The sequence below is a fragment of the Martes martes genome, assembly GCF_963455335.1.
Source record: "Martes martes genome assembly, chromosome: 9".
NCBI lineage: Eukaryota > Metazoa > Chordata > Mammalia > Carnivora > Mustelidae > Martes > Martes martes.
In genome coordinates this window covers 18,013,542-18,036,199 of record NC_137896.1, presented here as the reverse complement: position 1 = coordinate 18,036,199, position 22,658 = coordinate 18,013,542, and the positions used below count along the sequence as shown (strand labels likewise).

The 22,658-nt window shown below is 50.3% G+C and overlaps 2 protein-coding genes and 1 long non-coding RNA gene across 4 annotated transcripts in view; 2 read left to right on the top strand and 1 right to left on the bottom strand.

The window, feature by feature from the left end:
* The window catches only part of TOP1 (DNA topoisomerase I), a 96,238-nt gene extending 93,877 nt beyond the window's left edge, over positions 1-2,361 (top strand). Inside the window, exon 21 of the mRNA XM_080812892.1 lies at positions 1,065-2,361. Within this exon, the coding sequence (XP_080669018.1) occupies positions 1,065-1,167 (103 nt within the window). The 3' untranslated portion in view covers positions 1,168-2,361. The remainder of the gene's footprint in view (positions 1-1,064) is intronic.
* A 952-nt stretch (positions 2,362-3,313) lies between these two features.
* LOC308348671 lies at positions 3,314-11,290 on the bottom strand. Its single transcript, XR_013967374.1, has 4 exons — positions 10,184-11,290; positions 8,278-8,406; positions 8,140-8,205; positions 3,314-3,978 (listed from the first exon to the last, which is right to left on the bottom strand). It is a non-coding gene; the product is annotated as an uncharacterized lncRNA (long non-coding RNA).
* A 123-nt stretch (positions 11,291-11,413) lies between these two features.
* PLCG1 (phospholipase C gamma 1) overlaps positions 11,414-22,658 on the top strand; it is a 36,443-nt gene continuing 25,198 nt past the window's right edge. For both annotated transcript variants that reach the window (XM_080812891.1, XM_080812890.1), the window contains exons 1-2: positions 11,414-11,484; positions 11,929-12,272. In XM_080812891.1, coding sequence (XP_080669017.1) covers positions 12,056-12,272 — 217 coding nt within the window. In that variant the 5' untranslated portion in view covers positions 11,414-11,484; positions 11,929-12,055. The remainder of the gene's footprint in view (positions 11,485-11,928; positions 12,273-22,658) is intronic.

Below are 22,658 nucleotides of genomic sequence, written 5' to 3'. Positions count from 1 at the left end.
TAAAGGCAGTTGCAGCCCCTACCTTTATGGAACTTTAGGACAAGAATGGGAATTCTTAGTCTTTATTAAAGGAAAACTATAAAAGAGCCAGTCTGTCTACACTTGAACAAAACTTTTCAATAAAATTTTTTTTTTACAAGTGAAGGCAGAAAGGAACAGCAGAAAAAAAAGAATATAGATCTCAGCAACCTACAGAAAGAGTTAGAGGAAGCTTATAACAAAGGCAGATAAATTCTCTATTATTTGTGTCCCTTCTTGTCCCACACAGTCATAAAATGACATCCAGAATAACTGGCTTTTATTTTTTTAAAGATGCTTATTGAATTGTTCTAAGCTTAGGTGGAAGAATCCATCTCTGTGCTCCTCTGGGCCAGGGGTTCCACCCAGCTGTTGCACCCTTTTTGCTCTTTTTGCCCTGTTGGATATTAGAGGTTCGGTTAGCTTGAGGGACAGTATGTGCAGTGGTTAAGAGCATGGACTCAAGCCAGACAGCTTGGGTTCAGTTTACAGCTCCATGCTCTCTAGCTGGATGAGAATGTAAGCAAATTACTGAATTATCTCTCTCGGTTTTTTTCTTTTCTTTTTTTCTTTCTCTCTCTCTTTTCTTTCTCCTTCTCTCTCTCTGTCTCTCTCTCTTTCTCTCTCTCTTTTTCTCTCTTTCTTTCTTTGACAGAGAGTACAAGCAGGGGGAGCAGCAGGGAGAGGGAGAAGCAGACTCCCTGCTGAGCAAGGAGCCCGATGCGGGACTCGATCCCGGGACCCTGAGATCATGACCTGAGCCGATGGCAGCTATTTAACCGACTGAGCCACCCAGGCGCCCTTTCTTAGTTTTTTCCTATGTACCTTTTTGATTAGTACATCTGTAGTAGCAAGTAGCATCTACCGTAGAGGTCACTGTCATGATTTAAATGAGTTCATGATGCTCTTAGAACATGTCCGGCACACTTCTTAGAATTCATTCTCACCAGATGGGCATGAAGAAGGAGGTATATTCAAACCCCTACCCTGGGTCTGGGCTGTTGCTCACTGAGACACTAATCCCTCTCTTTCTCCTTTGTGTGCAGGTGCAAGAAGTGGGGGGTCCCAATTGAGAAAATTTACAACAAAACCCAGCGGGAGAAGTTTGCTTGGGCTATCGACATGGCTGATGAGGACTACGAGTTCTAGCCAGTCTTGAGGGGCAGAGTTCTGTGAAAAGGAACAGCGTGGTTTGGGGAAGATGGATAAACTGTGAGCCTTGCTTACCCTCACACCTGAGGGAGAGAGGCAGCAAGTCTTAACAAACCAACATCTTTGAGAAAAGATAAACCTGGAGATATTATAAGGGAGAGCTGAGCCAGTTGTCCTATGGACAACTTATTTAAAAATATTTCAGATATCAAAATTCTAGCTGTATGATTTGTTTTGAATTTTGTTTTTATTTTCAAGAGAGCAAGTGGATGGGAATTTGTCAGAGTTCCGCCAGGCAAATTCACTGTTTCACTGAAGCATTTGGATTCTCTTAGCTACTGTATACGAAGTCCGATTATATTGGTGCGTTTTTACAGTTAGGGTTTTGCAATAACTTCTATATTTTAATAGAAATGAATTCCTAAACTCCCTCCCCTTTCCCCCATTTCAGGAATTTAAAATTAAGTAGAACAAAAACCCAGCGCACCTGTTAGTGAGAATTGTCACTATCTATTGTCATGGGAATCAATTTTCATTAAACTTGAAGCAGTCGTGACATCGGCAGTGTTTTGGTTCAGACACCTGTTCACAGAAAAGCATGATGGGAAAATATTTCCTGACTTGAGTGTTCCTTTTTAAATGTGAATTTTTATTTCTTTTTAATTATTTTAAAATATTTAAACCTTTTTCTTGATCTTAAAGATCGTGTAGATTGGGGTTGGGGAGGGATGAGGGGGTTGAGTGAGTCTAAGGATAATGAAATAATCAGTGACTGAAACCATTTTCCCATCATCCTTTGTTCTGAGCATTCTCTGTACCCTTCAGATACCCATCTTTTTCATTTTAAACCCAGTCTTTCACTTGAAAGATTTTATTGTGTAAAAAGTTCCACAAGTCAATAATTTAGAGGAAAATGAGTATTTGGTCCAAAAAAGGAAAAATAATCAAGAATTTAGGGCTTTTATTTTTTTCTTTTGTAATTGTGTAAAAAATGGGGGAAAAAAACATAAAAAGCAGAATTTTAATGTGAAGACATTTTTTGCTATAATCATTAGTTTTAGAGGCATTGTTAGTTTAGTGTGTGTGCAGAGTCCATTTCCCACATCTTTCCTCAAGTATCTTCTATTTTTATCATGAATTCCCTTTTAATCAACTGTAGGTTATTTAAAATAAATTCCTACAACTTAACGGAAACCTAGTGTCTGCCTCTTTGTTACCCAGGTACCCGGCTTGACTGGGTGGGGCTACAGGACTGGGACTCCATGTGGGATGTGGTCTCACTGCTCAGCTCAGTAAGAGTGGCTCCCTCCCTCCCCGGGAGCTGGGGCTAGGCTGGGCCTGGAAGGGGCTGCACCTGTCCTGTCCTGTGGATGTGGGGAGGGGAGCCCAAGTCCACATCCTTCAATAAAAGCAAGCCCAGAAAATGAGAGATGGTATAGAAAATCTATAAGAACGGGTGGGGTACAACAACTGTTTGGAGCCTAGGGTAGGTAATGTGTATTGACGACGATGTAATGAATGTATTTGGGAGGCAGACCTGCTGCTTTCTGTGTGTGCTGGCCACAAGCATCACAGACCTTGTCTGGGTTTGCTTATGTGGTTAAGCTTGCAGTCAGGATGGCAGGAATTAAGGGTACCAAGCCAGTTTCAATCCAGTACTCAGTGGATCCCAGAGGCCCAAATGTAGACTCCCTGTGTTGATTGGTTAATTACTCTCCAGAGCTCCTGTCCCCATGTTGGTAGGGTCCCTATAAAAATGGTTCAGGAAGAAGGATGAATTAATCCTGGCCAAACAGCAGGGAGCAGGAAGGCCAGCGGTCGGAATTCGTCACTTAGCCCTACGCCCTCTGGCTTGTTAGCATGTACCAGGTATATTCTGGGAGGAGAGCCATCTCCTTGACAGTCTCAACTCCCTGGGACCAAGGGCTGGGCTGGTGTTGGCCCACTGAAGAGAACTCTGGAAGATCCTTCTTGGCAGTCTGCATTTCACTGGCCAGTGAGGGAGGGAGCATTCACGCCAGGGAAAAAAGGAGGTTATGTGGCCACCAATGCTTTGGAGCTGATTACAGCCAAGTTTTGTAAATTCTGTGGTGTTGAGGTAGCTAAACCACTGAACATAAAGAATGGCAACACAGAGGCTCTTGAAATAATTGATACACTTCATGGTTGAGGGGTGGGCGATAAGAATTTGGACCTGGGTTTGGGACTTGAGCAGGACTGTCCACAATCAGGGGACAAACCTTGGTCCAGAACTAGAAATTAGGGACAGGAGGCCTTGCACGCATAAAATTTTACTGATGAGGATAAACTCGTGCCTACCTTTCCCAGTAGGGATTGTCCTACAAGTCCTCTGAGGGCAGGTGCACAGCAACTAGATCCTGGTCAAGAACAATTGTCAAGGGCACCCTTGGTGGTAGCAAGCTTGGCAGAGCAAACCAGAGGATGGAAGCTGACCTGGCCAGTGGGGATGAGGGAAGAGGTTGGACATGTAGATGAGGGCCAGGTGGGACAGGCCCTGAAAAATGCTTGAGTCCGGAGTTGGGAGAAGACCCACCCCCTCGCTTATTCCTCCAGTAGGTTGCTTCCTTCCTCACACTTCCAGCCTTGTCCAGAAGCAGAAGCCTGATGTGCAGAGTCTGAAAAACTCCCTCCTAACAGGCTCTTCTGTGATGCTCGAGTCCAGCTCTGGGCAAAGTGGGATGGCTTCCGCATGCCAAGTACCTTCGTGCTTGCTTGGCTCCTCTTTTCCTTACCCCCTGCATCTGCTCAGCAGCTCTTGTCCAGTCTCTTGTCAAGTCCACCTTGGGCCTACGTCACAGTAAAAAAATGAAAAAAAAAAAAAAAAGTCTTGCTACTCCCAGCTGTTTCCAGCCACCACCCTCTGTCTCCCACTTCACATACAAGTGCCTGGAGTGAGTCATCCACTCTGCCGGGTCATTCCTCCACCCACTGCAACCAGCTTCTGTCCCACCTTGACCCCGAATCCACCCTCCACTCTGACCACAGTCGCCAACGAATGAGTGACCAAACCCATAAATGGGCTCTGCATTGTGTATCTTCTTTGTGGCACTGGACACTTAACCGCTCTTCCATTTAACAGCTCTATGGAAAACAAGAGCACTTCTCTCTAGCTTCCACGATGGCATCCTCTCCTGGTTCTACTCCTGTCTCAGGCTGCTTCATCTTGGTCATCTCCCCTCTCGGGTCCTGGCTGCTGTGGCTCTCTCCTCCTCAGCAGAAGAAATGGGCCTAGTGGATTTCATTTGCATGGAGGGCAACAACTCCCAGACCTCCCATCTCCAGCCTAGACCGCTTTCCTGAGCTCCAGACCCATGCTGGAGCTGGAAGGGAGGTCCCCAAGCTACTCAATCTCCAATCTCTGGAACTGAGCTCAGTACCAACTACTCCATGGCCACTGGGCTGTTTCACATCTCAGAGAGAGGCCACCACCGTCCACTCTGCCCCTCAACCAGAGTCTAGGGCCACCACCAGCCTTCACTCCTTTCTTTCTCTTACTTCCACATCCAGTAAATTAGCAACTCTGAAATCACCTCCTAAATGCCACATACACCAAATACAGGTATTTCTCCCACAAAAAGCTTTATAAATTTTTTTTTTTTTTTTTTTTTTTTTTTTACTCAGGAAAGAGTTTACTTATATTTTGGTCTTTACAAAATCCCTCATATAATGGGATACTCTCTCAACTTGTTTTGAACCAAAAAGCACTTTTTGGAGAAAAGACATTACCCTGAAATGACCTCTCAAGCTAGTTTTGGACGATTATAAGTAGTCCCCTGACAAAATGTGTAAACAAGGAGGCAAAGAAATTTACCACAGACTTAGTAATTATTTCTCACAATCCCAAGTATTACATATAAACAAATCTCTTAAAGGTCACTTTAATAGCAAAACAACATTGATTTTTTTTTTAAGGCTTGCAAGCTACATATAGATACACACACACACACACACGTGTGTGTGTGTATGTGTGTATATTTTAACAGTTTCAGAAAAACACACTTACTACAGACTTAAGTATTGTGTCAAAATATGGAAGGTGTTGGTGGAGTCTGACATGAAGCCAGAGTGGCCATCAGCTCAAAATTGAAGCTGGCCGATGGGTACGAGGAAGTTCACTATACTATCCTGTTTACACTTATATATATTTGAAATTCTCCATAAAATTTTTAGCGCAATACAGTAAGTAGTTATTATGCAGATCATTAATATATAACTATGGGAGAAATGAAAAGAAAGCTGTTTTAACATTACACAGAAGGTCATTCTGCTTAGATTAAAATTTGGCATCAGATACTGACTCGGTAAGTATTCTCTCTTCAACAACACGGAGGAGTCTCAAAAACATGCTGAACGAGGACCACAGTTACATACTCCTTGGTTCCATTTTATGTGAAATTCTAGAATAGGCAAAAACTACTCTGTAGTGACAGAAAGTATGTTAGTGATTGCTGGACGGGAGAGCAGGGGAGACTGACTATAAAGGGGCACCGAGAAACTTCAGGGTGATGGAAGTGTTCTGTACCTTGATTGCATGGAGGTTACACAAGGGTATTACATTCATCAAAGCTCACCAAACTTTACACTTAAAAAGGGGTCCACTTTTATTTTTTGTATGTATGTAAGTTATTCCTCAATCAAGCTGATTTTTCAAAAGTACTCTCAAAACAACTTAGAAAGCACTGAAGGTGATGTGCTTTCAGAAATTTATATTAGATGACTCAAAGTAGTTCTCCTGGGGATAACTACACAGAAATCAAAGATTTGTAGAGAGTTTGACCATAAGTTTATTACTGCAAAGGTGAGAGTGGGAAAAATACATATTCATAAATTAATATGCTGCTTTAAATATGTGATTTAGAATATGTTCACGTAACTAAATAAGCTGTCATACTGGCCATTTGAATCATGTGTCTCTAAGAATGTTTCTATTTTAGTTGCAAAGAAGCCACAAAACATCTGGAGTGCCCTTACTGCAAAAACGAGTGATCACCTTATACCGGGTGGGAGTTTCCATATCTCTAGGCATATACATTCTCTCTCGCTTAGCTCTACCCTCAACAGCTACCAACACATGTCTCTTCTCAATGCTCCAGGGACCCTTATCACAGCCAGTTGTCATCTGTTGACGAATTTCTGTTGGCATTTCTTTACCCACAAGTGGAGTGAGAGCTTGGTCTGATTCATCTCCACTGTTACCACTATAGAGGAGCATCAGGAGAGTTTGTTGGAAGAAAGGAAGAGAAAGGGGTGCCTGGGGTGGCTCAGTTGGTTAAGCGGCTACCTTCAGCTCAGGTCATGATCCCAGGGTCCTGGGATCGAGCCCCACATCGGGCTCCCTGCTCAGCAGAAAGCCTGCTTCTCCCTCTCCCTCTGCCCCTCCCCATGCTCATGCTCACTCTCTCTTTCTCTCTCTCTTTCAAATAAATAAGTGAAATCTTAAAAAAAAAAAAAAAAAGAAGAAGAAGAAGAACAAGAAACATGAGATCCAACAACTAAGTAGGAGCCATAGATAGATATTGGGGCCAGAGGTCAAGAATCTGAACTGCAGGTTGTGGGATGGAGCTCAAGGTGCACTGAGGTGAGTATTAAGTACCAGCTGTATACAGAGGTACAGGTTAGCAGGCTCAAACTCAGAGATGAGCTGGTCAGACACCTAAAATAAGAAACTACCAAGCAGAAATTTTAAAGAACAGCTTTAAAGAAAAAGGATAAAGTTTCATGTGAGGAAACAAGACTGTAAGTCTATAACTGCCTACTTTCAATTGTGGAAGGGGCTTCATTGAGCTACACTTTTATATTATCCCTTCTATATTTATGCAAGGTCATTACAAGGAATCAATGAAAACTGCATATCTGTTGGGAACATTCTCCACTATCTCAATCAAATAAGTGTCCATATGAGAAACTTCTTTTATAATTTCACTACAGGAAAATGTTTCTCCCCCGGGGAATCAGTTAACAGAATAAAAAGGTTTTGCTTTGGCTACCAGGAAGCTCAGTTACATCTGATTCTCAGTAACAGCAGTCGTGTTAACCCATACGAACTATATTCTATTCCTCCTCCTTATATAGCCTATTCCAATTCTACAGTGCAATATTTTTGTTCTTTGGATTAAATGCTCTAAACGTTTCTAAAGGACTGGAAAGGAATATATTTGAGGTGGGCACAGCCATGTGCCACTGAGATTCTCCTTTAAGGAAGCGCTTGTTGCCCCCACTGTTGGGAGACCCGTCAGCCCTCAAAGATCATCTCGGTTCCAGACAGCCATGTGACTGAGGCTGCGCTCTTCCCAGGGCTGACTGAAGCGGGACTATGAAGGCCCAGCCATTTCAAGTCAGCACTAGACAAAAGAGATCCCTGGACGTTGGCTGAGGCTGTCACCAGGCCTGTGCCACAGCTTAACTTCTCCCTGTGCTCCCTCCTCTTTCCTCCTCTCTCTCACAGTGTTGATCCCAAGAGCCCTCTCTATCAAAGGTTCTGCATGCTAGCCTCTGCCACCCAGAGTCTGCTTCCAAAGAGCCTAATCTGTGACATTTAACCAAATACAGATGGTCCCCGATTTATGACAGTTTGACTCACAATTTTTCAGCTTAATGATCGTGCAAAAGTGATATGCACTCAGTAGAAACTGTACTTTGGATTTTGATCTTTTCCCGGCTAGCCATATGCAGCATGAGCCTCTCTTGCGATGCTGGGCAGCAGCCATGACTCCCAGTCAGCTGTGTAATCAAGAAGGTAAATAACCCCTACGCTTACAACCACCCTGCACCCATACAACAACTCTGTTTTTCACTTTTACTACAGTGTTCAGGAAATTTCATGAGACATTCAACACCTTATTATAGAACAGGCTTTGTGTTAGGTGACTTTTATCCAACCAGAGGCTAATGTTAGTGTTCTGAGTACATTTAAGGTAGGCTAGGCACAGTAAGTGCTTTTCAACTTACCGTATTTTCAAATTATGACGGGTTTATTGGGATGTAACCCCATTATAAGGCAAGGAAGAGCTGTAACTAAAAATAGAAAACACATCAGGTAGGGGTATTATGGAAGGGGGTGAGAACACACAGCGAAATAGTTCATACCTACACAGGAGGCAACGTTAGCATTGACACTGGAGCCAGGCTGCCTGGGTTTGAATCCCACCTCTGCCATCTCTCAGCTGTGTGTCCATAAACACGTCTCTCAATCTCTCTGTGCCTCAGTTTTTTCATCTATAGGTTGGGAATAATAAGAGAACTTAGAATGCTTTCATAAGTAAATGAGCCAATGTGGGTAAAGCAGTTATATAGGACTTACTATATGCCGAGTGCTGTTCTAAGTGTTCGATAAATAAACACCTAGGAGGTCAGGCCCTATGAGGCCAAAGCGGCATCTGAGCTGGGACCCTTACCCAGAACACAGGCACACCCAGGTGTGGGCTGGGGCATGTTGAAGCACGAGTGCTGACAGAAATAGGCCCAAGCAGGGCTAGCCTGGGTGATGTCAGGGCGTGTGTCTTGTGTGGGTTCTGGGCTGCTCCCTCCAAGCCAGCACAGCTGCACGCATTGCCAGGAACACCCACGTACCCATATATATGCTGAGCTGGGGGAAGCCCAAACCAGCCACACCCCTCTGCATGGCCTGCTTTTCCTGAATCTCTTTTGGTGGAGGGAGGCACCTGAGGCCTGAGAAGCTAGCTCAGAAATCCCAGAAGGAAACGGGGCCTTTTTTCTGATGAAGGGCCTGGCACCAGAATGAAAACATGAGCTCCTGTTGACAGAGATTTCTGGAGCCCCTGGGGGCCTGCCTGGCCCTGGAGGCAAAAGCAAGAAAGCATGGTTTGAGTGCTAGGAAGCTCTCAGAAAATGGAGAAAGAGATTTTAAAAGTGTATCACAGCTACCCAAGTCAACACAAGAAGCTCGACGAGGACTATAGCACTTAGGAGGGGATGTCAAGGACAAATGGACGAGAACAGATAAGCCAAGAGTGGCTCCATTCTGTCCCCACCTATCCCTGGCTTCATCATCTGCTGTGCTCCCCCTCACTTAGTATAACTCCAGCCTTTTCATTCCTACACTCATTAAGCTCTCTCTGGCCTTTGTACATGTTGTTACCTCTGCCTGGAAGGTACCTTCGTCCAGCCCACCTCTAACAATTCACCTGACCAGCTACTCACATCCTGTAGACCTCTGCTGAGTTCTAGGGAGGCCTTCTTTTCTACTGAGAGAGCTAAAATAGGTGTCCCTCATGTTTTATCTCGTAGCCCTCTGTGTTCTTCCTCCCTACCTGCCATCACAACCATCCCTACATAACACTGTTTATCTGTTTAATGCCTGAATTCCTGGATGGTTAGTGCTGGATTTCTCTTTCTTCCAACCCAGGACACTATGGCCCAGCACAGGGCAGCTCAGGGACAGTCCAAGCCATACTCTACAAGCATTCCCTGTGCCTAGAGCCAGCCATGCCCGGGGTCTCCCCTCACTGGTACTGACTAGCGAGCTAGCCTCTGTGCCCGATGACTGCTGACCACCAGGACCTATTTAAGACTCTCTTGTGAAGCAAAAAAAAATGCATGGACTCAAGACAGACTGGGTTCAAATTCCCACTTGTTACTTATGTGGTCTTGGGGCAAGCTGCAGAAATTATCTGAATCTCAGGTTCCTCATCAGTAAACTGGGGACAATAATCCCTCATTAGATGGTAATTATGAGGATCAGGTGGGACCACACCTGTAAGCCTTGTTGTGCTAGGCCAGGCACTGGGTCGGCTTTAGTGCCCTCCCTCCCACTTTAAAGGGTGGGCACTAGGTGGCAGTCCAGCTCGGATCACTCCACCTCCCCCAGGTGGTTGAAGCCAACAAAAGGCTCAGCTTCCTAGGGGCCACACTTGAGGGACTCCAAATACAACCCCACACGTTACCACTGCAGCAAGACAAAGTCAGAGGCAGCCCTGGACACGAGTCACCACCCAGCTGGGTAAGGGGTCTAAGCACACATGCGTATACTCACGAATTGCTGAAACCTGGATCTTTCTCTGGCATCAGCTGGGTGATCTGCCGGGCCTCTGGGCTCTCAAGCTGTCCTGCTTTGCCTGACTCAACATCTGTCAGACCAGCTCCCCTGTGACCACGGGTGTCTTCAGTTTGTCTGTGATGGGGGCGGCTACGCTTCAGGTGCAAGTCTAGGGAATGGCTTCAGGAAGACAGAGTATGAATTATTCAAATAACCACTAAAAGGCCTTGTGGCTGCAGCATGGAGAGTGAAGGGGAGGTGGTGAGAGACAAAGTGGGAGAGAGAGAAAGGGGCCCGAGCATACAGGACCAGCTGGGACAGGAGGGCCTGTGGATTTTAAGTGCGGTGGGAAGTCATGGAGGGTTTGAGGCCGAAGGTAGGGGATCACGATTTAATTTCTTTTTAAAGATTAAAGCATAAAGAATAGATGCTGTTAAGATCAGGGAGAATAAATAGTCTGGATGAGAAAAGATGGACGTCAGGCTTGTGGGTGGAGTGGAGGTAGCCAACGGCAGAGCTAAAAGGCCTTGCTAGATTGCTGGGTGGTGGAGGGGAATCAAGGATACCTCCGAGGGTCTTGGCCCAGGCGCCTTAGAAGACTTAATGCCACGTTCCGAGAAAGGGAGGACTGTGGGAAGAGCGGTCTGAGGAGGGAGGGGAGAGGCTCGTGTTAAATGGGGGCGTGGAGCAGCGGGAAGCAGGGAATACAGATTTGGTGCTACGGACGAAGCCATGGGAAAGTCGCCTTAGGAACTGGCTCAGGACCCAGCCCAGAGGAAGAAAAACTTCTGGGACCCAAAGGCAGCGGCCTGAGAGGCAGGAGAAAAACACGGGGACTTAGGCCACGAAAACCAAAGCTCCGGAAAGCGTTTGCAAGAGGGGCGCGTGGAGGCGGAGCGTGAGGTGGGGCGGGCAGTGGCTGATGAGAAGCAGAGATGGAGGCCACCGGGGGCCACAGGTCTAAAGGCCCTCCAGGGGAGGCTCAGGTCTGGGGGCTTCTCCGAATGGCGGGTCCGTCGAAGGTCACACTGGCCACCGGGGCAGGACAGACTTGGGTCCGGCCGTCGCAGGAGCGGCCTGAGGGCCAGCCCTGCGCGGCCAAAAGGGAGGGGCGGGACAGGCTTGCTGTCCATCAGAGCCCGCCGGCCAATCCGCAGGCTGCTCCGCCCCCGCCCCTCCCGAGGAGGGCGCGCAGAGGACCCGCCGCTGCCGCCGCCGCCGCCGCCGCTGCCGCCGCCGCGGGTGTGAGGCGGCCCGGCCTGGCCTGGCTGGCTCCCTCCGCCGGGCAGCCCGCCCAGGTAACCGGGTTTGACCGGCGGGCCTGGGGGCGCTCTGCACACTCGCCTCTTCTCCCGGACGCCGCGCGGGGAGCGGGGTTGAGGAAACGGCTGCGGCGGGGCCTGTGCGGGACAGTGGGCTGAGCGGCCGCCTGTGCGTGTGCGACTGACTGACGGGCCGGCGCGGGGCTGCCGCGCGTGACGGGGCCAGCCGGGGCAGCGTGAGCTGAAGCTTACGGGACGGAGGGACGGGCTCGTTGACCGCGAGCGGCGCGCGCGCTCCCGCCGCCATTGCGCCCCGCGCCCCCGCCCGGGGCCTGTCCGGGGGTCGCGGGGCGCAGGCGCGGCGGGCGGGGGTCCTCTCCACGGGCGCGCGGGCGCCTTTGTTCCCGGCGCGCGGGCCGGGGCGGGGCTTGCAGAGCCGCCCCGCCCCCCGCTCAGGCCCCGCCCCGTCTCCGCCCGCAGGAGCCGCCGCCGGCCCGCTCGCCGGCCGCCTCAGCCGCCGCCGCTTGCTCTCGCCGGCCGGGCCTGCGCCGCGGAGCCGCCGCCTGCTGCCACCTTCTCCTCCACCTCCACCCCCAGTGCAGAAGCCATGGCGGGCGCCGCGTCCCCCTGCGCCAATGGCTGCGGGCCCGGCGCGCCCTCGGACGCCGAGGTGCTGCACCTCTGCCGCAGCCTCGAGGTGGGCACCGTCATGACTTTGTTCTACTCCAAGAAGTCGCAGCGGCCGGAGCGGAAGACCTTCCAGGTCAAGCTGGAAACGCGGCAGATCACGTGGAGCCGTGGCGCCGACAAGATCGAGGGGGCCAGTAAGTGCGCCCTCTTCCCCGGGCCCGCTGCGCGCGGGGGCCGCGGGACTCCGCGCCGGGTTCCCGTGCGCCCCGGCCGCTGCTGGAGTGACTTGGGTGAACTTTCGGGCCCTCCCCCGCAGCCTCCGGCCCCGCCCCCGCCTCTGCCCCGGTGGTCACCGGGGGCGGGGGGCATCCGGGTCCTCAGTCACCTGACAGGACACCCCCTCCCCCAGCCTGGGAGCGGGGGAGCGTTCCAGGAGCTTTGCCCAGAGGCCTAAAAATCCTAGCCGGTTGGAGACCGGCGGGGCGGGCATCGGGTCTCCCCTGCCCTGGGAGTGGTGTTGACGGAGGCCAGGGAAGCCCAGGCAGGTCAACCCACCCAGCCCCAGAATCAGGGGCCGGCCCAGACGGTCACCGCCCGTGATCACCTTTTTTCCCATCGTGAAACTTTCTGGGCCCCCCGGGTTGGTTTCCATTTGTAAAGGAACCTTTGGGTTCCCTGAGTAGAACTTAGATGTTGGGGTAGGGTTGGTTTTGGATCAGAGCCAGCCTACTCATCTGTCTCTTGGGGAGTGAGTGGAAGGTGGTCCTGTTTGGTTTGGAAAAGCCCGAGAAAAGGCAGTGGCTTCTTCCCGCTGCTTTTGTCTTGAAGCTGAATTTTAGAGGTCTGCGTGGGTGGGCAGACACTCAGAGCCAGAACAGGGACTCTTGGTGAAGGGGCCAGGCTCCCCTTGCCCTTGGAAGCACATTCCCAAGAGCTTGGCCCAGAAGAGCCAGCTTCAGTGCCTTAGAGTCAGGTACTTTTTTCAAGAGTGTGCAGTCAGTTTGGGGTCCCCGTCTAGCCCTTTATGTCCTGCGCTCTGTGTTCCATGGCTGCAGGGAGCCGGGAGTAGCTACTTTTGGTTTCATGCCTCTTTGCCTTCTCAGGCCTGAGCTTGGCTGCTTTGGGACAGGTCTCAGTTGGGAGGAGGGAGTTGGGGGATTTTGAAAAACCCCAGATCTTAAAGTGTTATGCCACTTAGTGCATGCTTGTGCTGTGGCTGGGTGGGCACCCAGCTCTGCCCTCCATTCCTCCACATTAGGTGTGAAAGGTAGTGTGTCTGCAACCCTAAGTTGTGGGTTGCTTCCTGCAAGGACTCCCCTAGAAGACAGGTGTTAGAGCCAGGGTCAGAACCAGGTCCTTGTGGAGGAGGGGCATCAGGAAGTGACACCCCCCCCAAGGGGAGGGTCCTACAGACCTCCTTGGGTATGGTGTACATGTGTGTAGATGAGTTGAGGAGATTGGGAGGAAGGAAAGTCTTGTGGTGAGGCAGCCATCCTCAACTACAAACTCCAGATCTGATACCACTGCTGAACTTAGAAATGGCAGCTGCCTTCCTCTGTGCCTCCAATAGCCCTGTCAGCTATGGAGAGAACATTTTAGTGATTTGAGAGCCTGGATTCCAAAGCTGTGGAAGGACAGACACCACAGGGAACCAGATAGTCCTGGGGACATCACCCAGGCATCTAGACTCCAGGCACAGTCCCTTCCTTGGTTTTATGGTGCTCCCTGTGCTCTGCTCAGTTGGTGGCACTGGCCAGAGGTTCCCTGCTAGAAATTTCCTGGATAACTAACAGGTTACACTTCAAACCATGCATGGGATCAGCAGGCAGTAAGGGCAGTACTGTGGTTGAAGGCAAGCCTGGATTTGAAGCCCATATATTAGTTGTGGGCCAGTTACATATCTAGCCAGTTACTTATTTTTTTCTGAGCTTAGTTTCTTTATCTGTAAAGCAGGAGTAGTAATACATACACTATATATGGTTGCTCTGGAGACTAAATGAGAATTGTTGTAAAACCTCTAGCACACTGCCTGATACGTTGTAAGCATTTAATAAACCTAAGCTGTTTTTAATAACAATAGAAATAATAGACTATGACTTCTCCATCCTGGACTGTGAATGTAGAGAGAGAGAGAGAGTGTGTGTGGCTCTCGGAGAGCCTGAGGGTATAGGAAGGGAGGAGGATGGGAACCAAGTTCACATTTCACTTAGATCACTACCCAGAAAAAGGGAGGAAATGGTTTTGTTTTGCTTCAACCCATCTCCTCACCCACCCACCTATCATATATAGAACAGTACATGACAGAGTAAAATTTATGGAGTAAATCTATGGAGATTTGCTCATCTGACTCCTGGGTGTGGCTATCTTATTTGTAAGTTGGGGCCTGAACAGGAGGGGGGTGTGGAGAGGGAAGAGTCTAGTCCATGGTGTGTCAGGTCTTCAGGAGATGGTGACAGGAATGCAGAGGACCTGATGGTCCCAGCCGCCAGTGGTAGGTCAGCTAGAGAAGTACAGATTCAGGGATCTCATCATCTGGGAGTATAGGCAAAGAATGTCAGAGTCTTGGCCCTTTGATTTCGGAGGCCCAGATTGAAGGAGTCTGAGTAAAAATGCTAGTAGATGCTTGTATAGAGTTCACACCTTGTAAATGGAGCCTCCCGCTAAAGCTGCTCGACTTCTGCCCGTTTTTGGTGTACCTTGCTCATGAGTGCTGGTCCCTGCAGCACCCTCTGCAGGCTCTGAAGAAGGTGGGTAGCCAGCCAGCTGTGTCCGCTGCCATCTGGCCTTTTCCTGCTGACTCTGCCAGGGTTCCATGTAGTGCTTGTAGCCTGGCCAAGGAGAGAGGCACTTCTGCTACCCCCAAGGTGTCTGGACCTGAAGGAGGGATACTGTGGTTCAATGAAAATGCATAGCACCCATGCAACAGACCTCATTCTGACCTAACTCCGTGCCTTCTCACTTTGCTACTTGTGAAATGGGGCTGCCACGTGCTCATTTCTAGGGTGATAGTTTGGCTCAAAAGAGGGGTGGGAAAGTGCTTTGGTACTAGTTGTCATGGTGATGCGACAGGAACCAGGTTGATGTTTGGCTTTTTATGTTGCAGATACTGACATAAATGAATACAAAGCAATTACAGACTTCCTGCTGAGTGCTACAAAAACTTTTCATCATATTTTCTTGGCTAATCTTCACAAGGGCCCTTGGGGGGGATGGGGCCATGTCTGGAGTCCCACCCCATTTTATAGATGAGGAAATGGAAATATGGGGAGTGAATTGTGCCATGGGGTGATAGTGCTACTATGTGACAGTCTCACCTGGACCCAGCTCTCCAGGCACTGACTGGCTGGCCATCCCGAAAGGACTCTCAGCCTCAGGGTTGTGCTGCCCCAGGCCCCATACCCACTGGTCTCTGCTGCTCCTCTAAGGAGAAATTTTTGTGTGTAGCCCTGCATTACAGATCCTCAGCCCCTCTAGGTTCTGGCTCCACACTTGTCCTTCTGATACCTTTCTGGGGTTCAGTCAAGGATCATTGTGGGCATCATGGCCTCTGTGGAAGCTCCACAGAGGGCTCTGAATGACAGTCATGCTCATCTCTGGGGACTTTTGGAGCCTAACGCTTTCCACTTGGATTCTTCTCCACTCTTCTAGATGCCAGGCCTTCTTAGGTGGTGAATGAAAAGAGGTCCTTGCCCTCAGGGAAACAGACAGTGATAATTCCTAGTTGTACCTTTGATGGGGTGGGGAAGGAGTGGTGGCAGAAGAGAGCAAACCGCTCAGACAAGGCAGTCAGGCTCATAGAGGAGGTGATATTGGGACCAGTTGTCTGGGGCTTGACCTCTGTGGCTGTCAGGCTGGTGAGGAGACAGTCCATGAGGCTTGCTCCTCCAACTGGGCCCGAGGTGTCTGAGGTAGGCAGGCCGGGTGTCATGGGGGTTTTCTTTGTACTGGTTGATTACTCCCAGTGGGAAAGGAGCAAGAACACGTGTCCGGATCTCCAGAGCTAGCCATCCCTGCCTATGTGTTTCCTGTCTGACTATAGTTTTTCCAGGGGAAGTCAGACCTCTTAGTGTTTCCTCAACACCCGACGCTTGCCCTGATGTGTAGGTTTCCAAACCAGCTCTGCCAGGCGCCCCTGTCCAGCTGGGGCTCTATTTCCTGTGAACCTAGGAAAGGGACCTGTTTCACAGATGACTGGAGAAGCTGAGCACTCCCAACATTGCCCTCCCTCCATACATACCTACAGCTGAGGAGAGTCCTAGGAGAAGGAGGGGGGTACTGTTGGAGGAGGGCTGGGTTCTTGTGCACGTTATAGACTGCTTTGTTCAGGGAAGCATGCCTCCTTGTTTGGGGGGGGGTGTCTTTGAGAACAGTGTAGTAACAGGTGACAAAGATTCTAGGCAGAGCCAGGGATAAGGAATGGCTGTGAGCAGTGGTTGGTAATTGACCACAGTAACTGGAGATTTGTGGCTTTAGACTTAGTCCAATTTGGGTTCAAGACACTGTGTGTGCGTGTGTGTATATACATGTGTCTGTGTGTACACACACATAGATGCATAGTCTTGAGTCAGTGGCCAGAGATCTTGGCCACTAACCTTGTTTTGTGTAGCCTTGTGGAATGAGGGGCATTTATTCAATAAATACTGTTTGAACACCTCCTGTTTGCCCAGTGCTAGGCACTAAGGGTGACTAAGACATGGACTGTGCCACTGAGGAACTCCCACATTCTTGGAAAAGACAGAATTGGGAGCGTTTGATTATAACCGTGTGTGCTGTGTACCATAATAAAGGTCTATCCTGAGGTCTCTGTGAGTGCAGAGTAGCAAGCTCTGCTTAGTGAGCTGGGCTTGCGGGAGAGAGCCAGGGCGGGCTTTGGGGTGGGGGAAGGGGGAGTGACCTGTGAGCAGTGCTTGACTGACTGAAGAAGTTACCTGTGCCCAGGCTAAGCACAGGACATCCCTGTGCAGGGCTCAGGTGTGTATTTAGTGTGGTAGAGATAAGGCTGGGGCTGGTTGGGAGCAGTTTAGGGAGGGCCTCAGGGTGCCATGCTCTTGGGTTTTTTGCTCCGTGGCTGAAGTGGGGCTGTCTTGCATTTTACCTCAGAGAGGTTGAGGGAAACCAATAAAGCTACTGCAGTTTGCAGGAGAGAACTAATGAGCAGGGGCAAGACTTCCTCTAGAGGCCGGCAGGACGCAGCGGCTGTGGAGGGTCGGGGCTGGGTCTGGAGGGGTGAGCCGGTGGAGCACAGTAGGTTAGTATTTGGGTTGGGAACTCAGACTGCCTCGGTTGTGCCACTTACTTGCTCTGTGACCTTGAGTGTGTGCCTTTCCCTCTAGGCTCTTTGTTTACAGAAGGGGGATATAGTAACAAACTGCATTTGTCTCATAAGGGTTTTGTGGAGGTTTGAGGAAGATCTTCATAGAGTGGTTCATATGGAGTGCGGTGAGGCGGGGTCTCTGACGATGAGGAGGAGGATTAAGTTCCCCGGGAGGACCCAGTAGCAGAAGGGAGCCCATGGACCTGTCCTGTTGAGGGGCTGGAGCCTGGCCACCAAGCCCTTTGACTAGGAGATGAGGAGGCCCACCCATTCTCTTGCTCCAGGCTCTCAGCAGCCCCGCTGTTGTCGGGGCTCTCTCCTGCTGCCGACTTTTACAAGGTGACCGAGCAGCTGGCTGAAAGCAGCTGCTGTGGTGTCATACTGGCCTATTTCTATGAGTCTTGCCCCAGTGAATGCTGTCTGAGCACACTGATTGGAGACCCCTCTCTTCTAGGAAGTGCTTTAATGCTACCCCCTCAGTATGATAGGGCCCGTCTCTGCGTCTTCTGTCACCATTCCTGTCAGTCTTCATTAACTCATGGCATCTCTTCCCATTCTGTACTCTTTCCTCTGATAAGGCTTCAAAGAGGTCAGAGTTGGATAAGTGAGACCGAGGAAGTGAGGCCTAATATCACAAAGGCCTGATACTAGGGGGTAGGAGACTTCCCCCCCCTCTATTCCCATAGAGCTGGAGAAGTCAGGGGGCTTTGAGGAAAGTTGTGGGGGAAATGGAGGTGGGGGTAGGAGGAGGGGACTGTGCTGGTGCTCCATGCAGAGTGCTTTGTTCAGAGAGGCGTGGGGCCTGTGCTTCCCTGGAAGGAGCTGAGAGCAACATGGTAACAGATGACCAGAGTAGGCAGAGCCAAGGTAATGATGAATGGCTTCGAGTGGCCGTTGATAATTGGGCTCCATATGACTGAACATTTGTGATTAGAATCAGATTTGGGTTTGAGTCTCAGCTCTTCCCGTGACTTTGGACAAGTAATCTTAACTTACCTGAAACTGATTTTCAGCTATAAGAGGAATTTCTTCCTCACAGAGCTGTATATTAAAATGGTCAAGTGAGGTTGTGTATGAGAGTAAGAGATTTTATGTGAAAATGCTCTGCATAGCATTTGGCACTTGTGGGCACTTAATAAGTATTCGTTTGCTTTCACCTTAGCTAACTACAGAGCTCCAGCTCTTTCCCCCAAGTGTGGCCACTGGTGGCTGCTCTGACAGCCTGGGCTAGAAGTCTGTTTCCTGCTTCGCTTCTTTGTTCCCTCCCTGAGTCTGTACACAGAGGACTGGGGCATGAGGAAAATTGGTATTTGTCCTAGTGCAGTAGAGTTCATGGAGCATATTCTCATCCACTGTATTGTTTGAGTGCCGCCACGGCTCCGTGAACTGAGGGAGGGTAAGAATGGTTAGCCCTCTCTTAGAGATGAGAAACCAAGGCCCCAAGGGTAAGGTCACACAGCAAGTTCATGGCAATGCCAGGATCAGAGCCTAGGATCTCTGATTCCCACTACAATATTCAGTTATTTTTCTACTCTTGAGAAAATGACAAGAAGATAGATTGTTCTGTAGAACCAGTGTGGGTTTGTTTGTTTGTTTTTGTTTTTGTTTTTGTTTTTTTAATGGACAGAGTGATCTGATCTCCACTCTGCCCTCTGGCCAGATGTGCTGTTTGACCAGCCCAGGCTTCTGTCCATGGACAAATTGGACCTCGACCCTCCATTTAGATTATCTGCTGCCTTCATCTTCCTGTGGCAACCCCATCAAGATGCTTTCCCACACTTTTGCTGGGGGTGAAGATAGCAGGTGATCTGAGATAGGGGGACAGAAGAGCCCTGCTCTGACCTGTTGTGATGGGCTCATGATAACAACAACACCTGAGCCTCTGCTCAGGGAGGTGGGGACCTGGCTCTGTGCTCCAGGTGCCCCGCAAAGGGCCTCTCCAGGACCCCTGATGACAAGCTCAGGTGCATGCATTCATCCAGTGTGTTCCTGCATTTGCCCGTGTTTGCTGTGGGTATGCTGCTGTATGTTAGGTCTGCTAAGCTGGATGTGAGAACTGCAAGCTCTGGCTTGTTCCAGTGGTAGTAGGTCTCTGCCCTGGTGTGCTTTATCACCATAGCTACTTTTTTTCTCCTTAAAACAACAAGGAAAAGCCCCCAAACCCCAACCTTCTTGGACCTTTTGTGGCACACCGAACAAGCAGGACCCCACTGTCCTACCTTGGCTTTGGACTCCAGCATTTGCCGACATGCCAGGCACCATGGAGTCTGGTAAAAATGTAAAGGTTAAGATAGGTATAGCCAGAAAGGACACCAGCAACCGGACAGAAAAAATAATTACAGGGCCTGGGGTGTGCTGTGGAAGAAACAAACCGGAGGCTGGTCTGGCAGTCGGGAGAGGTGAGGGTGCTCTGACAATGAACGATCCATATCGCTCAGTTGCAGACAACAGCTGAGGCTCATTTTTCACTTCTGCTACACGTGTGTGACCATGACAAGCCACTCCACTTGTTTCTGGAGAATGGCCTCAGTAGCTCTGGGTCGGCCTCCTGGTGCAGGAACGCTGGGCAGACTAGGTTGGAGAGGGCTTTGGACGACAGAGGCTGGGGGGCGGGATTCTTTTCCGCGGCTTGGTGTGGGCAGTGGTGCGGCTGGCTCTGCTGTGGTGGCACATGGACTGCTGCCCGCGTGGCTGTGCTCTGCAACAGGTACCTTTGTGTTAGCACTTGAAGTATGCTGTCCGTGCCCCTGCTTCATTGTCCTCTCCTGCTGAGCCCCTCCTTGAGCTGCCCATAAGCCTTGTCTGTTGCTACAGTGGCTTTCTTGCTGTCACCCCCGAGGTAAAGCCTCTCATTGCCTCCTCATTGCTGCTTCCAGAGTTCTTTGGCTGGATATGCTGGTACCTCCACAGGGAGCCCTCGGGGAGAGAAGTGTGGGAGAGGGGTCTTCTGTGAATACTTGGTTTGGGGGAAGAGGCACTGGGGACAGAGAGTTTGTTGCTTTCAGGGAGTCTGTGGTCCCAGGAGATGGGGCTTGAGAGGCTCTGCTTGCTGTCCTCACTCAGCTCTTAACATTCTCCCTCCTCTCCTTGTAACACTGGTTTCTTTTGAGGTGGTGCTTGGCTAGCCTTGGAGAGGCTATGGTGGCTGTGTGCCCAGGCACAAGTACTAGCTCTCTCCCCCACTCATCACCTCCTAGGAACCGGGCCCATCCTGGGGGAAGCAGGGAGGGCTCCTTTTTATAGCCACATGTAGGCTTTGTGTATAGGCTCTGCTGCTTCCTTCCGGGCCCTTCCCGGTGTTGGCGGGTGGCCCTGGCTTCAGCAGGACTCAGGATGCAGAATAAATGGGCGGGACTTTCTCCTGCAGAAGACTGGCATCTCCTTTTCTGTGCCCATGCCTGGCACAGAGGAGGCTGGGTTAGCAAGCAAGAAAAGGAGGTGGCTCGATCTTCCATCCTGGGAAGCTTGCAATCTAGAACATGCAGAAAAGCATGAAAGCCCAGAGCCAGCAGGAGACAGTTGTGCCTGAAGTACCGTAGGCTGAACCCAAGGGTCCAGACACAATCAGCTTTCTCTCTGTTGCAGCCCATCCTGCCCTTATGGAGTTCCTCCCCCTGCTGGCTGGGAAGCCAGCATTGGTTAGAGAATCTTTACAAAGGCTGTGAGGTGCCTGGGAGCAAGGCGTGGGCACAGTGAGGAGTGGGTGGTCTGACGGAAGCTCCAAGCCTTGGCAGTGAACACTGACTAGACTGGTGAGGGGCTGGGCCACAGCAAGTCTGACCACTTGTTTGTGTGAGATCTAATTCTAACTCAATAAGGGTGGGCCGTTCACTTTGGGGTTGGCTTCCTGTTTTCTTGGACACCTGGGGATATGGCTGAGCTGAAATGTCCTGAGGGAAGTAGTTCTTTAAGGGGTGCCCCCAGGTCACAGTGTCCTTGGCTTGGCCTTGTCTGTGGGGGGAGTAGGGCACTGACCACACTGGACCTCTGGCTGTGAAGCTGTGGGTGTGTGGTGGGTGAATTCTCACCCCGCGGGACTGAATGACATCAGTCTCAGTCCCCAAGAGTACGGGCTGAGTTCATAGAGTGACTAACCCTGGGAAGGAGAGGAGTGGGCCACAGGTCCCAAAGGCCTTTAGCCTACTTGGGGGCAGAAGGTCAGCTGGGAGGTTGGGCAGTGATGGGGTGGGTGCAGGGGCTCTGCAGACCCCTCTCCCCTCCACCCCATTCCACCTGATGGCCCTCCTCTGTTGGGAGGTAGCTCTCCTCTTCTACCCTAGTCACTCTACCTGAAGTAGGAATTGAGTATAATGTGCCTGTGGCCTTTCTTGGGAACTCTTAGCATACCCACCGAGGAGGTTAAAAAGGGTAGCATATGTCACTTTGTCAAGGATTTTACCCAGGGCCTCTTGAGGCTAGCAGTGAAATACAGAGAACATCCCTTCTAATGACAGTGGGATGCCTGGTGCCTGGACCATTTCCACAAGGATGTCCTGGTCCCTGACCTGAGAATTGGCCCACACTGGAAGGGTGAAGCTCTACAGGCTGGAGGGAGAGGCAGCAAGAAGCCTTTTAGGGGAGGTGAGGCCAGAAGTTGTCTTAAGAGTATAGAAATAGGAAATTAAAATCAGGAGTGGGAAGTCCCAAGGCAGGCATTCCTCTTGACAGGGGAGGCGACCTCCAAGAATCCTAGATGAGTTTCTGGGGGAGTCAGTGAGTTCCTGATGACCTTGGAGTGGGATCAGAGGCTAGATCATGCATCAGGGCCTTGCCTCCCCAGGAAGCAAAAGGAGGACAAGGAAAGTGTCTTGGCATGGGTTGGTGTGACCCAGAGGGAGTATGGCCAGATGCTGAGGAGTGGCTGAGCTCTGCAGTTCTAGAACGCGAGAGGCCTAGTGGGGTGCACAAAAGAGGGTGTCTGGGCCAACAGATCTTGCCTTCATGGCTTCTTCATTGCTTAGCATGTCTCCAACCTCCTGGTCAGTGTTGACTCTGCTGGTGGTTTAAGGGCTGGCCCCACACCTTCTTCCCACCCCATGCCTCCAAGAATGAGCAGGATGTGTGGTGGGGGTAACATGGAAACCAAAGAGGTGGGGAGCCAGGTGAGGCATGGGGCTCCATAAGGAGCTCTGTATAGGAGGCCTCTGCTGTCTCTCTCCACCTGACTTCCCAATTCAGCCCATCCCTTAGATCTCTAGCCAGAGGTTCCTACTGTTTTCCTTGGAGGGGGGCAGATTTTCCTGTCTTCTAATGCATTCCATTTCCT